This window comes from Sinocyclocheilus anshuiensis, unplaced genomic scaffold, assembly GCF_001515605.1.
Source record: "Sinocyclocheilus anshuiensis isolate Anshui unplaced genomic scaffold, SAMN03320099.WGS_v1.1 scaffold41, whole genome shotgun sequence".
Lineage (NCBI taxonomy): Eukaryota > Metazoa > Chordata > Actinopteri > Cypriniformes > Cyprinidae > Sinocyclocheilus > Sinocyclocheilus anshuiensis.
In genome coordinates, this window is record NW_015539849.1 from 657,097 (window position 1) to 672,386 (window position 15,290).

Here is a 15,290-nt window from a genome sequence, read left to right on the forward strand (position 1 = left end):
AGCTCGCTCTGACTGAAAAAAAAAAATAGGCAAGACATAATATAAAATAAAATAAATTAATAATACTGTGGCTGTGCTTAAAGACTTAAATACGTACTCTCCTCTTTCTTGCTCAGAATAGCAGGAAGGTTGTAGATCTGAAAGAGAGAACAAATATGTTATTACTGTATATTTAGTTAATTGAGAATTACTTGTTGAGCAATACATTTGCAGATAAATGGCATATCGATTTTTACATGTTCTGATGAAAATACCTGAGCTTGAGGATCTTCTGAAGCTTGAATCAATACAGGAGAAAATGGCATACTGGCAACTTTTATGGAAGTTTTGTCTCATTTTTAGAGCTTGACAGCTCCTGGTGACTGTATGCTGTTGTTGTATGAAAAAGAGCAGTGTGAACATTTTTCAAAACATCTCCTTTCGTGTTCCATGGAAAAAAGAAAGTCATACGGGTTTGAAATGACAATGCATTTGTGGGTAATTATTTCTTTAAATGTTTGAACTAAAATCAAAAGTGATGTCTTAAAAATCTTTCCAAGCTCAGTAACACTATACACTTATGGGAAAAAATGATACATGAAAGTACTACTTCATTTACATAAACATCAATTTAATTATATTTTGTATCGGCACTCTGAGATTCACACCATTTAGAATCACAAGGACCAATTAATGCACCCATAAATATTACCCATGGATCTTCACACATGATTTGACAGCATTTGCGGCAACAGTAACTGTAAGGTGAACATTAGAGCGAGCTCATCATTAGAGCTTAGCTGTCACTAATATCTGTGCATGGATGAACGAGCTATATGCTCAATTATGCTTTGATTATTATCCCGCTTGTTAGGGCAAGCACGCTGCAGTGCAGTTTAAAGGTAATGGTAGGAGTGTTTCCTGAGAGGAGATTTGTGTACATGAGCAAGTGTATGCATATCATATTATTTATAATGGCTTTGAATTCATACTCTCATAAGCATAAAAAAAAGTGTAAAATAAATGTATTTATTCTGTTACAAATGTGACAAAAACATGCAAATGTAAATTACTGAAATATTTAATTTCTTAATATCTCAGGGGGTACTTGAAGTAAATGTTTTAGGTCAAAGGGGTTCAGCTGATGAAAAAAAAAAAACATTACATAATTGCATTCTTTGTGAAGGAAACATGCAATGCTGCCTAAGATTTGCGCAAAAATGAGGCATGTTAGAAGAAAAACTGAAAAACCTTTTGGGCCTTTCCATCGGATGATGCCTTAAAAGGTTTTCTGGGTAGGCAGCTCACTAGATTTTTCTCATAAACTGATCATATAAATATAATAATTATAAATCTGTCTTAATTCTATCATTGGATGTTTCCTCGCCATCTTGCCTAACTCTAGCCTGGTGTAGCTATAGCTAATGTTAATTTGATGTTGTGATGTTTGTTCCTTGATGTCAAGTGATAATGTAATTTCCAGATCAAAAATCACTCAGCCAGTTAAATCAAATCATATTGTTATCCCACCAATTACAGGTGCAGGCAATGTGTTGGATTTTCAACATGCAAAACCATCGGAGTGAGAAATAAGCTTTGATCAGCATGGGATTTTGAATGCATGAGATCACAAGCAGCACACATGCGCTTCAACATGCTTCTGGGCTGGTCACATACCGGGCTTTACAGAAAAATTGCAGTGGTCTGAAAAGAGATCCACGATAGATGGTATTTCTAGATTGAAATAAACACAGAGAAGGGACAGGGAAAATGGGCACATACAGCACAAGGTAAACTGTCAGAAAAACAACAGTGCAACCTTACACTAGGTGGCAAAGTTCATGAACACACAGGAAGTTCCATTTGCTACTTTGCTACACACAGATCTGATGGACTGAGTGTTAATAGAATGTGCATGTTCTAAAATGCTTGCACAAATGCTTACATACATATAAATACATATTTGCCACCTAATATCGTAAGACTGTGCCATGAAGGCAGATGTAAGTAAAAAAGGAGAAGATTACACAGTTAAAATATACAGAAGACAGATTATATAGTGTGACATAAGAAGCATGCAGAAAACAGAAATGCAGGCCACTCTTGAAACAAGAAGGAAAAATTCATATTTGAGAAACATATAGCACATGTTAAAAGGAGCAGGAATTCATCCAAAAATGAAAATTTGGTATTCATTTACTCTCTCTCTAGTTGTTACAAACCTGTATGACTCGTAAAACACAAAAGGTGATATTATAAAGAATCTTCAAAATTTCTGCTTTTGTGATCCACAGAAGACAGACAGGTTCACACGGGTTCATAACAACATGAGGGTGAATAAAAATGTCCAAAATGTCCATTTTTGGGTGAAATATTTCTCAGGGAGTGAAACACCTGTGCTGTGTTGTCAGTGCAGACACTCACCTTTCAACCACCTCAATGTCAAAACAGAAGCGCTTATCAATCGAGTCAGTCTTCCTCCTGATACAGGACTTCAGTCTGAACTTCTCTGTGGGATTTGACATGACACCGTTCTGTGAAAAGACAGAGACAGAAAGTGAGGACCTGATGCAAACAGCACCTCTGCTCCTACAGATCACTGAAAAATGAACATCTTTGTACCTGTCTAGCTGTGGGTTTTGCCTCTGTGTTGCACATGCTGAATATGTTGCAGCCTTTTTCGTATGTACAATAATGGCGTGTCCATGTGCATCCCAAAGGCCCTGCAACACACACATGAGATGTGCAAAAGTGATATACTTGCTTGGAAAAACATAAGTCATTTGTAAGCTCTCTAGCTCTAAAATTTGAATGAATGAAAAAATTATATATATATATATATATATATATACCACAGTTATTACAAAAAATACTTTACGAACAAAAAAATACATTTACAATAACACAATACATTATAGACATGCAAGCAAATAATGGACTACAGCAAACTCAGTTTTCCTACTCCAATTAGCTTTAATGTTAATTTTTAGTACATTTATAGAATAATATAGAATATTTAATTAAAATGTTTAAAAAGAAAGTGTGTATTTAATATGTATTTATACTTTTTATTTCTTTACTGTGATCACTTAATATGTTTTGATTTTAAAATCTACTGTCACTCAATACGTTATAAATGATATTATACAATATTTTTTTGTAATAACTGTGTATTATGTAACCATCCACCAGAGGGCAATATCATCCTTTCCTAGACCAGGTCTTTCACCGTCTTATCTGAAATTCTATAATATTAATCAAATGTAATCTAACTGTTTACATGTGGACAGCAATTTAATTCTGGCATTTCCTCTGCAGTATGAAGGAACAGGAAAAAGACAGGATAAGACCAGAGTGAGGTCACTTAGGGAAGATAAAAATGAAGATGCATGAAAACCAAATTCTAGACTTGTTATCATCATATTTTTTAAAAGTGTCTGGTATGGAAGGCCTCAGACTGTCTGTTCTTCTGTTTGCTCATTCTTAGAGCCTGAAAGATTGTTGTCTGTCCATTTAACACTCACGTTTCTCCTGGACATAGAGGTAGCCTTCCATTGTCCACTGGCCCGGGGGCTTCTGGTCTTGATCTGAAGATCGGACTCTGTTCATCAGCTTTTCTACTTCTTGCTTGGTGCTCAGAAAGTTGTTTCTTGTCTTCATCCAACAAACAAAAACACATGTATAACAACAGATCATGGGAATCGTATCTCAGCACTGCAACTGCCATTTTTGGAATAATATTTAATCTGACAGATGCGAATACATTTAAAACCAGACATGGGACTGAAATAAGTATACAGCAATAGACATCTACAGTATACAGACATGCATAGGAAAGAGAAGCTCTGTTTCAAAAGATAGCGCATGATTTATAAACTAATACATTTTGTTGTTTGCATACAATCAGCTCCATATGTATGGCTTTTTCTAATTTGCTTGATAAATCACTGGGTACAGGCTGCACTTACGATGAGGAGCACTCGGGTACGAGTCTCATGAAACACAAGTCATGATGAAAGAGCTCAAAGATTTGTAGAAGCAAGCTAAAAAGACATGGTTGCTTCAGTAAATGCATTTTTTTACACTATGTGCTTGCTAACACTATCGGTTAGGTTTAAGGTAGGGTTTAGTGTAGATGGTACTTTATTTTCAAATGCAATTTAGCATTAAAGTTTTAGTACCACTCACCAGATATTTCATTTCTGAACTGGCCCTTTAAGTACAAAACCAGCATAATAAAAACACTGCCAGATTCACATTGATCTGTTTCAGATAAAACTAAATGAGATTTTAGCACAACTCACTGGACATTTTTATGGCTTCAAATTAAAGCTTGTAAAGTTGTGACTCAACTATTTCTCAACTTTACTTAAGATTTTATTATTATTATTATTATTATTGTTACAGTAAACTATTTCTAGAACAAAAGACTGCTAAAAAGTTGGCAGGCATTATTGTGCATTATAGTGTTGGACGTTACTAGGTTTGGACATTACACATTTTGTGTGACAGTCCAATTTGAAATAGATAAAAAAAAAATACTTGTTAGCATATTTATAATTACCATTTCTTTAGACTTAGCCAACTTAGTTGCATTCTGGGCATTATGCATTCTGGGATTTCCCTCATCTCCAAAGGATACATGTGATGCTGCCTTAGATTTGGGCCAAAATTAGGTATTTTAACAGAGCTTTAACCATTAGAGAAGCCTTACAAGGTAAACTGATGGTCCTGAATGACTACCATGTGCATGCATGGTGTTCAAAGCTACTGCATAGAATACCACAAAACCAAGGTAAGAAGAGCATGATCATTTTTAGTACTTTTTTTGTTAGTGTCTTCAAACAATCTGTAAAACTTTTAGCATGCTATTCAAAACAAAAGCTCATCAAAATTCAATAGTTTTAGGTGGTTTAGGGAAAAGAAACCATCTTTTTTATTTGGCATAAATAAATACACCATTTGCCGAGAATGACCTGAAATCATATTCGAGTAATGCAGCTGGCATCTAACAGAGGGCAATGCTTTTAACATCGCACATGGACTGAAAAGAATTTTCCTCAGACTGATTGTTATTGCTTGTGTTGGTCTAAAAGTGAATTCGCTTTAAACAAAAAGTCGTCATTAAAGAGTTATAAGCCATGAACCAAACAGCTACGAGGTGAATCAACTTTGATTTGAAACAAAAATGGATTTGAAAATCAGACAATAAGAGACAATCACACAGAAAACATTCAGGAGCACAGAGACTTGTCATCAACACTGCCCTGTGACTTTTATTGAATAAAAGCTACATTTCTCAGCAAAGAGGTGATATTGTTGATGTTTCAAATTTTGCACTGCAAACATCAATGCAGCTTTTCATGCGGGCAAGATAATCCACAGCTAGGTGTTTATTAAACGATTCTCTGGAATACTTGATTCTGATTGTCAGTTGCAACATTCCAAGGTCTAATGTTTCCTGATAATGACTGTCGTCAATACCAACGCTGTATAACAGACAGCTCATTCTGGTATCTGAAGCTGGCACTTCTTTTATCTCATATCACACCGCAGACTCGTTATCTCTTGTTTCGTTCAAATTCAACTGGTGCCATTTCGTGTGCCATTTAGCATTTGTATTGAAAATTAAATCAGAAGATTTCCATAATAATAGTACTGCAGTACTGTTGTAATGCTCTCCTAGTTGCCAGAATGATTGCTTTGTTTTTCAACTAAAAATCAATATTTCATGTCCAGTTGAAAAGTCATGAAATAAGTTGTTTGTTGTGGCTAAAAGGAACAGTTTTCTTTGCGGAAGATTTACAAATGAGCTAATAAAATATTACAACTCAATTCAATATTTCGTGCCCAATTATTTACTTATGTGGCAAGCAGCCTCATAATAAGCTGGATAATGTACATCCAGCTTGTTGTTAACACAAAATTAACCCCTCCGGGTGATAAAAGACCTGATTAACCGTGTCTGGGTATATTTTTCAATAACAACCAGCTGGACATGCTTTATACCTTATTTAATGCACACCTAGCCATGAATGATCTCATATATATTCATATATGTACAGACTAAGTGCATTCAAATTGTCTTTCACAGTTTGCTGGAAAGAAATGAAAAGAAATGGCTTCATCTCCTTCTTTTCTCCTCTAGAGATACTGAAATCACAGCCAAATGCATCACCGTGAATTATCAATCCTACAATATTAAAGGTGCTTGTCCTGCGGTAGTGAATTACTGTTAAGGCTAATGCCTCACGCCTTCACAGCAGTGTTATTTCAGCATATATATGCCGCAGTGCTGCAGCACAGGTCTTTTGTGCTTTAGAACAAGCTGAAATTTTGTGACACCACATCAGCTTTGAGTTTACAGTGACAGTGATGCAATGAAAGGGTCAAAGGTCACGGAACCCAGACACAGAGATGCTGACGAGCAACAGGAAGTGGTTTTATTACAGGCCAATATTGATCAAAGTCACATGGAGCAGGTTACAGCTGAAAAACCAGAGGGCAAAATGGACGCAAAACATTTTATATGTGCCAGGCATAACAATATGAGGCTTTAAATATATATTTTTTAAAAAGTAAAAACATATTTTTGGTCAAAAAGGAGGCCACAGTAAGTGAAAAAGTGAAAGAGAAGCTGCATGACAAGAGATGTACTTACATTCTGTAGGTTAAACTGTAGCTGTTGTTTGTAGGGCTCAAATTCGTGGGCCAGCTCGTAACCCTCATGGTAGAATGTGAACAGACCCTGTAGGAAGGCCAAGAGCTGCAACCCGAACACAATATAAATGCAACAAGATGTAAATAACAAGTTTCCATCATATGCCTGTTACACAACATCTCTTCCTCTTTCTCAGTGCAAACAGGGATTTCACAATGTTTTGTGTCAGTTTGTAAATTCTGAAGTTTTCACATAACTGCTCAGTCAAAAGACTGACAAGACTTGCACACAAAATTCAGTGTAAAGTTCTGTAACTACTGCTACACTATACAAAACAGGAGTATTTATCCTCATCAAAAGACAGAATTAAATAACTAAATAAATAAATAGTACTTTTGTAAAATGTTTAAAATGATGTACATTGACTTGATATGAAGACTGTAGTCTAATAAAAACTCTTTAATCTTACATGGAGCGGGTCGCCTCATGGGGGCAGCCATGTTGAGATCACATGACCAGCCGAATACTATTTACTTTATTTCTGTAAATCTTCCTGCTGCTGGATTTTTTTCACTCACAAATATAAATTAATCATGCCTTCCGGTGAATAGTCCAATTCTACAGTAGCATCGGTAATTGAAAACTATTCCTTTTGCATGTTTCTGCATCCACACCACTAGGTGTCAGTACAAGTCAGATTTGGAGAATTGACGCATGATATGATTTTTGAAAATAAAGTTAGACCCATACAACCTCAAGACATTTACTTAATTTACTAAATTAATCACTGAAAAAAAAAGGTTATTGCACTACACGGAAAATAATGATTTTCCAAAGTTATATATAAAGCAATGGTTTTGGAGCATGTTTTACAAGAAAATACCATTTCAGTCCATCTATTTCAAAATTCCATGCTTAAATCAATGTGTTACTTGCCTTTTTTTGTAATTGTGTGTGACATTTAAAGGGGTCATATGATGCGATTTCAATTTTTCCTTTCTCTTTGGAGTGTTACAAGCTCTTGGTGCATAAAGAAGATTTGTAAAGTTGCAAAGACTAAAGTCTCAAATCCAAAGAGATATTCTTTATAAAAGTTAAGAGTCAACCACGCCTACCTAAAACGGCTCGTTCTAACACGCCCCACCGTGGATGAAGCGGAGTCCAGCCCGGGGTCGTCAAATGTGGTTGCCGCAAGTCCGCCGGATGCTCCTTCGTCGAATCTGCCGGCCGCGCCGTTCTCAAGCCCGCCCGCCTCTGCTCACTCAAACCTGCCTCCGCTCACTCTAGCCCGCCGTGTGTTTTGTTGTGAAAGCGAAACTACTTTGTTTGGCCTTCCAAAAGAGAACACGACTAGAAATCAGTGGTTAAGTTGTATTTACAACACTGCTCCAGAACAGTTCAACCCAAATATTCAGATGTGTGCAGCACATTTTATGGAGGACTGTTTCCTAATCCTGGGAGAGTAGACTACAATGCCGGCTGTTCTGACTCACAGACTGTAAGTACGTTTTTTATATTTAAAGAATTTGCCACTGACGATTCAAACGCGAGTTTTGAGCAGTGTAGAGTAGCACTTGTTGTTTGTCATTTCTCCGATCACAAATGCAGACATGGTTTTATGCGATGCAACGCAACGCGTAAAAAGACAGTATAAGCCATTATAATTCATAATTATGTCCCCACTGGATGCAACAAATGCCTCAATTATAATGGGCTTTAATGTTTTGTCTCGTCGCTCCGGCCGGACAGGGCATTACAGTATGGTAAGGGGCGTAACATTTCCGTCACACGCTTGAGGTATTCAGCCAATCACAATGCACTGGATAGCTGGCCAATAACAGAACACCTCGCTTTTCAGACTGATGAGCTTTGTAAAAATCAACACGTTTCAGAAAGGCGGGGCATAGAGGAGAAACAATAATGTACAGTATGTGGAAAATAATGTTTTTTTAACCTTAAACCGCATAAACATTTCATTACACCAAATACACAAAATCATGTTCTTTTTAGCAACATCATATGACCCCTTTAATAGCAATTTATGAGTGAAAATTGTTTCAAAGCCATTTTTTTCAGTGCATGGTGAATGCATAAAGTTATGACTGATGCTCCATTTATTAATCATTACAGTTATCCCAGCTCTCTCAAACTTAACCTCTGTGCAAAGATTCGACTTTCTAATAGTGACTTTAGCAAAAGACTTCAAAGATGCTGATGTCACACCCTGAAACTCAAGAGCAGACCAGAATGCGATGCTTCTGGGAGATTAACAGCGTCTTTTTTCCCATGTCAGGTGATAAACACTGGATGCCCCTCTAAATCTACACAGCACATTCTCTGCCTCACTTTACCGCTCACACTTATGCATATAAATATGCTTAATGCAGAAATGTGTCATGCAAATTCTGTCCACTGCTGTAATATGTGAGGTCCAGCTGTTGTGTATTTCACGTCAGCTGTCTGCTGAGTGTAGATTTAGCTGGCAAAACACGAAAAGGGCTGAAAAAAGAACATAAAGAGCTGTTCTTCTTAAACTGTGTTTAATAGCAAAAAACTTTCAGTTATTGTTTCAAGTTAAGAGGAAGGATCAAGTCTACCTCAGATGTTCCTTCCAAAGATTCATTAGAAGAACTTGACATCATGGATAGCAGTTCAGATCATTGGTATTGGACGAATTTGGGTAGACATGTTTAAGCTCATATTAAAATGTGTGACTTTTGGTTGCAGTTACTATCTTGTCAAATATGAGCACAGCCATGTCCACACGTACACGGGTATTTTTTATAGTTTTTCCTTCTTCTGTTTAAAAAAAAAAATTCCGTCCACATGAAAACGCAAATGCATGCTATGACGCACTGTCAAGAGAATGCCTAACCAACAGGTGGCTATATAATCTCAACCGTAAAGCCATGTTGGCCAATCAGAAGCCTGAAAAAGTCTCCAGTAGGCGGAGATAACAGCGCAGGCGCCGACGTCACAAGCCAAAAACTCCGGTTTCGCTGTCTACACGATAACACTGCAACCGGAGGTTTTGAAAATCTTCACCCTGGCAGGCGTTTTCAAAAATGTTCGGTTTCAGTGAACTGGTGCTGCGTTTGCGTGTGGAAAAAGCGGCTAGAAAAAGCTGCGGTTTTAAAAATAACCGCGTTCGTGTGGACATGGCCCCAGACTCTTCTGAAATTCCAGAGGAGACAGACTTGAGATTAATGTGGTCTTTTCAGGAGAAACATCTGAGAAGCAGAAGGTCTCATCAAAAATCTCAATTTATCTCATTGCTGCTTAGAAAAAGATCTAATTTGAGATTTTTTCTTTCCTATCGGATTTAATTTAATTTGAGATTTTTTTTTACAGACTAGTGCATGTTAGGTTCTCCTAAAAATGAAAAGTCATCATTCACTTACCCTCATGGTGTCCCAAACTTATTTTTATTTTTTCTGTGAAAGATGTTTTCAGAAATGTCTCAATGTCTTTTTGTCCATACAATGAAAGTCAATGGCAACCAACACTTTGGTTAGCAACATTCTTCAAAATACCTTGTCTTACACAGATAAAGAAAGTCATACAGGTTTAGAACAATATGACGGTGAATTTTTGGGTGAACTGTACCTTTAATAGATCAGGGGTTATTGTGGGACAGGACATGACAGCTGAGGTTTGTAAATTAGCATGATAAAACAGTGAGATTATGACTTCAGTGGTCATAAACTGTCCAGCTACTTCCTGTTGGCTACAAAACCATTACTGACCAGATGGATTGATTTTCGTTGCATTACACTGCATGATGGGCTTCTGATTTCTTTTTCAATAGACACATTTGACTACATGTTTTTTTTTTTTTTTGTGGTTATGTGCATAAGAGTGGCTTTTCAAATTTAATAATGCCACTGTTGTCATCAAAAAAGACAACATGATCATAAGCAATGTACACAGTTTCAGTCTTACATGTGCTATTTGATTCTGTTTAAAAAAATAAATAAATAAATGGAATTGTGATTAGTTGTCTTTCTTGCATTGGTTTGCATACTAAATTTTGATTGGTCTTTGTCCTCTGTGCATATATTTGCAGTTATACTCGCCGTTACACTGCAGTTATTTGTTGATTCTCTCTGAGTCTGGTGCACAGCAGACAGAAAGCAAGATGTCATGATGGTCAGACACTTCTAATGCAGCACTAACTCAAAACTAAGACTAAAACCTAAACCTGAGCTTACTATAATTCTTTTGATGCCATGTAAGCACTGGTATTTCCTTCGGAAAATGCAAATCTAGCCTTATTTGTGGAATGATTCACCTCTTGCAGAGCTGAATCTTTTTTTCTGGACGACAGGTTGAGATGTTTTTCCAGTGAGGAATAGTACTTTTCCGTCTCCTTGTCAAATTTCTTCTTCCCCTCCTATGAAAAACAAATTGTTACTGGCATTATATTAGCATTATTAAAGAAGCTCAATGTCTGATATGTAAACTGTAAAATTACCAGAGCTGTCAATTACCCAAAACTAATAAAAAATACCGAGCAATTGTTAACACATAATACAAAATTCTTCTCAGAACTGACTTTTTAGTGGTTTTAGTGTATTAAGTCAGTTTCACAGACCTGTGTCCTAAAAGAGTTACCACAGGTGTAGAGAAACACATTAACTATGAACATATTACACTAACATTTGACAACAAAGTGTGTCTGTGATCTGCCTGTAAGGCCATTAGGTGGCACTCTAATGCTTTATCACGCAAACCCATTCCTGTCTCCCAATGCAATATGCAGTTACTGTTATAGAAACAGTTTAGCCCATAATTAATATATTGCATGTAAATAAATATATTGTCACTCGGAAGGAAATTAAATGACATAAACCAAGCATAAAGATGATTATATACTTAATCATACATAGTTACAAGACAAGATTAATCTCTTTCTGTTCTCAACAGACACAGAAGAGCAAATCACAGCACTCTTTTGAAAATATGTACAATTGCCTTCACTGCCATTTGAATGCAACTTTGAGAGTCTATGGGTCAACTATTGTTAAGATTACATTCCCTGACAGATGCATGCAGACAGAAAAGTCAGATTTGCATTAGTCTAAATGCTGACCCAGTTACACAGGTAGTACAGTACAGGCTTCTGTGGAAATGCACATAAGAACAGTTCTCTCAAAAAAAAAATTCTAAAATTTCAGCCAAGAGAATCAAGTTAGAGAAAAACAAACTTACAAAGTAGGCTCAAAGTCATGGGTGTTAACAGTCAAGATGGTATAAGTTGTTTTGTCATAATACAGTCACTTTTGAAAGCCCATCAATGCAAAAATGCTGTTTTGGCAGCACAATGGTGCACAATGGTGTAGTTACACCATTTACCAACAGGGGCTAACTGGACCATGCTACCCTGCCAAACCCTGACCACTTGGCTGTGTCCAAAAGCTGAAAAATGCTGCCTCCGCAAGTAGCATATGCATGTCCAAATCCAATGATTATGTGATATCCTGTCTACTGAGATACCCTCATCAGATTTTTGAAGGCAGCATAAATGTAATAATTAAATATTCAGCTCTCTCTATTTTGTTGTAGATCATTAAAGGGGTCATATGATGCGATTTAAATTTTTCCTTTCTCTTTGGAGTGTTACAAGCTCTTGGTGCATAAAGAAGATCTGTAAAGTTGCAAAGACTAGTTATTTTTAGCAGCATCATATGACCCCTTTAAACAATTATGCTGCCTCCGAAATCATTTTGTGAGGTACCTTTGTGTACAAATGCTGCCTACACAGCCATTGCCTGATAGAGCAAAAAGGCAACAAGTTAGCTGCCTAAGCTTTCGGACAAAGCCCTTGAGTGCTCAAAGTAATTTGTTTTGCTTCACTTACCACATGACTGTGGTCTTGGACTTTATACCTATTTATACCTATTGGTGTGGAGACACAAAACTACACTTTTTTTTTTCTTCAGTGGAATACGTTACCTGGTGCACGTTTTATAGGCTAGCTTTATATGAAAAGAGAGACTGAAGAGTAACAGATGTGAATGATGAAGAGGAGAATTCTGAATTTAAAATTCAGATATCCATCTGCTTCTTCCATTCCCTGTCACAACTCACAAAATAACTAACTTCACGAGAGGAGATTTCCACACAAGAGAATCCACAACACTGAACCCTTCAAAAGACTCCATTCAGTGATTTCACACCTGAGTTGTCTTGCCTCAGGCCTTTCATGCAGCGATGCAATACGTAGATTCTACAGTTATCGCTATATTCAAAGGTCATATGTAAATTTTAAAGTGCTCTATTTCTTTGCAGCAACTTAAGTGCTGTTCTGAGTGGGAGCATGGGAGATGACAGAGGGTTTGTTTGGACCACTGTCAAAAGAAGCAAGCTGGTTTGTTTGAGGGCCAGGGTTAATGCAGGGCCTCAAGGTTAATGCACGAGCTCCATATATGTGATCCCAATTATTTTTGAAAATCTCAATACTATTTCTATTTAAAAAAATGTGCAAATAAGTCCAAAAATGTGCAAATAAGTCCAAATATGTGCAAATATGTACAGGAAAACGTGCATACTGAGCACAGTATACATAGTGCATACTGTGAAAACAGCATGGTAACATGCTATTCTGAAGATAGCTATAGTTGTAGTTATAGACAGTCATGCAGTGAAAGGAAATGGCCAGTGAAACTCGAGCTTGTGTGTGTATTTTCATTCCCATGGCCCCTCCATTAACCCTTGACTCCACATAACGGCTACTGATATAACGTAGCTAAACAGTGTGCTTGAACAATCTCACCACCACACAACCTCAGTGACGAAATAATAACAGTCCTGCATCCACCACATTTCCAAATTCCTGACAACAATCAATAAATAATTTCAAGATTGTGTCTTAAGACGCTTCCTCTACAGTACTGTGTCCAAGAGAAAATATTTCCAGAGGAAACCGTCGTGTCTATATCTGACTCCTATGGGATATGAGTTAAAAAATAAAACAGACAAATAAATGAATAAATACATTAGATAGTGTCTTGACAGCCAATAAATATCCCCATCGAGTTTGTTTGCTTTATATGAGAGGATGACAGAGGAATACAATATACTGGATCTTTGGGATTGATGACATTTTTTGTGAGATGAATACTGCAAAAACCTGACTGACGGAAACACGTATACTCTCTTTCCAACACAAATATGCTGAGAGAGGGATAATCAGAGACAGAGAAAAATAAGAGAATTAAACGGAAAAGCTTGAAATGTATCGGGATTGCCCCATTACTGTCTTAAATCAATGGGATAATTCACTATAACCACTCACACTAGAAGTTAAAAAGCTTCAAAACAAACCAAAGAAATAAACCAGAGGCTTAATCATAACCAGGCCCACACAAATCCTCAGAATTCATACATGCTTGTTTATTCTGACAATAATGGAAAATTTGATAAGAATTTCAGCTATAAAAAGACTGTAATACTAAAAAGTCAACAAATAACTTCAGAGCTTGTTTAAGTAGGTCCATGTAGTATCTGCGTTCAGAATTTAGATGAAAAAGTGGATGTCTGCAAAACTGATTTAAATATTGTAAAATAAATGTGAAAGATCCAAAGTATTAAAAAAATCAAATACTTATTCATTTGAAAATGAAACCATAATCATTTTACAAATTGACAATTAGATATATTTTAAACATTTTAATGATGTGCAGTCTCATGAGATGAAAAATCATATAAGTGACCTAAAAAAAAGTTTATTTTTACCAGCAGTAGGTCATGAGGCAGCCATGTTGAGATCACATGACAATCTCTACTAATAATTCTTAATGCAATAACAACAATAGATAGAACAAAAGATAAGACAGACAGACAGACTGTCTTTCATCCACCAGAAAGTCCAGAGTATGAAAGGGGAAATAAATTCTGCAAACAAGCAGTCTCTGTTGGAGCAAAGAAACAAACCACATTGACCCGTAGATCCTGAGCCACAGAGTAAGGATGAACGGAAGGACCTCAATGGTCATCCACAAACACACAACAGCCACAGTCACCACACCAAGAAATGCCTCAGTAGTCCAACACACAACCGCTCCATTCACAAACACTGCACTGAGTTATGGAGAGAACTGGCAGCAGACCGGCTGCAAACTAGCAGGAAACTATATAACAAGGGTGCCCAAACTCGGTCCTGGAGGGCTGGTGTCCTGAAGAGTTTAGCTCCAACCCCAATTAAACACACCTGAACCAGCTAATCAAGCTCTTACTAGGCATACTAGAAACTTGAAGGCAGGTGTGTTGAGGCAAGTTGGAGCTAAACTCTGCAGGACACCGGCCCTCCAGGACCGAGTTTGGGCACCCCTGCTATATAATGTTGGGACTGAGTCATAAAATGTACATTTTATTGATTTGTGTTGTAGAGGACAAAATAAAGAAGGAACAAAACAAAAATGGCATGCTTTAATACCAACATGTCAACCTTAAAGGTCCCCTGAAATGCTTAGAAACAGGCAGCGTTACTCTATGTGTTGACGTCATTTTAACTGAAACAGGACGAATTCAAATAGCTCCGATACATTTTGTGGTCTGCGCCCACTCGCGTATGTGATCCGCTCCGTGCTATCGTGTCTCTGGACCGGAGCAGAGTGTGTGTGCGGTGCGGTGGTTAGCGTGACAGCGC

At 37.0% G+C, this 15,290-nt stretch overlaps 1 protein-coding gene and 1 long non-coding RNA gene across 2 annotated transcripts in view; both read right to left on the minus strand.

The window, feature by feature from the left end:
* LOC107684620 (rho GTPase-activating protein 42-like) overlaps positions 1-15,290 on the minus strand; it is a 123,510-nt gene that overhangs the window by 17,011 nt on the left and 91,209 nt on the right. The window contains exons 5-9 of the mRNA XM_016480919.1: positions 10,932-11,033; positions 6,641-6,805; positions 3,504-3,633; positions 2,602-2,702; positions 2,404-2,513 (exon numbers count right to left, since the gene is read on the minus strand). Of these exons, the coding sequence (XP_016336405.1) occupies positions 2,404-2,513; positions 2,602-2,702; positions 3,504-3,633; positions 6,641-6,805; positions 10,932-11,033 (608 nt within the window). The remainder of the gene's footprint in view (positions 1-2,403; positions 2,514-2,601; positions 2,703-3,503; positions 3,634-6,640; positions 6,806-10,931; positions 11,034-15,290) is intronic.
* LOC107684614 (uncharacterized) overlaps positions 10,937-15,290 on the minus strand; it is a 48,510-nt gene continuing 44,156 nt past the window's right edge. Inside the window, exon 3 of the long non-coding RNA XR_001633870.1 lies at positions 10,937-11,033. This is a non-coding gene — a long non-coding RNA (uncharacterized LOC107684614). The remainder of the gene's footprint in view (positions 11,034-15,290) is intronic.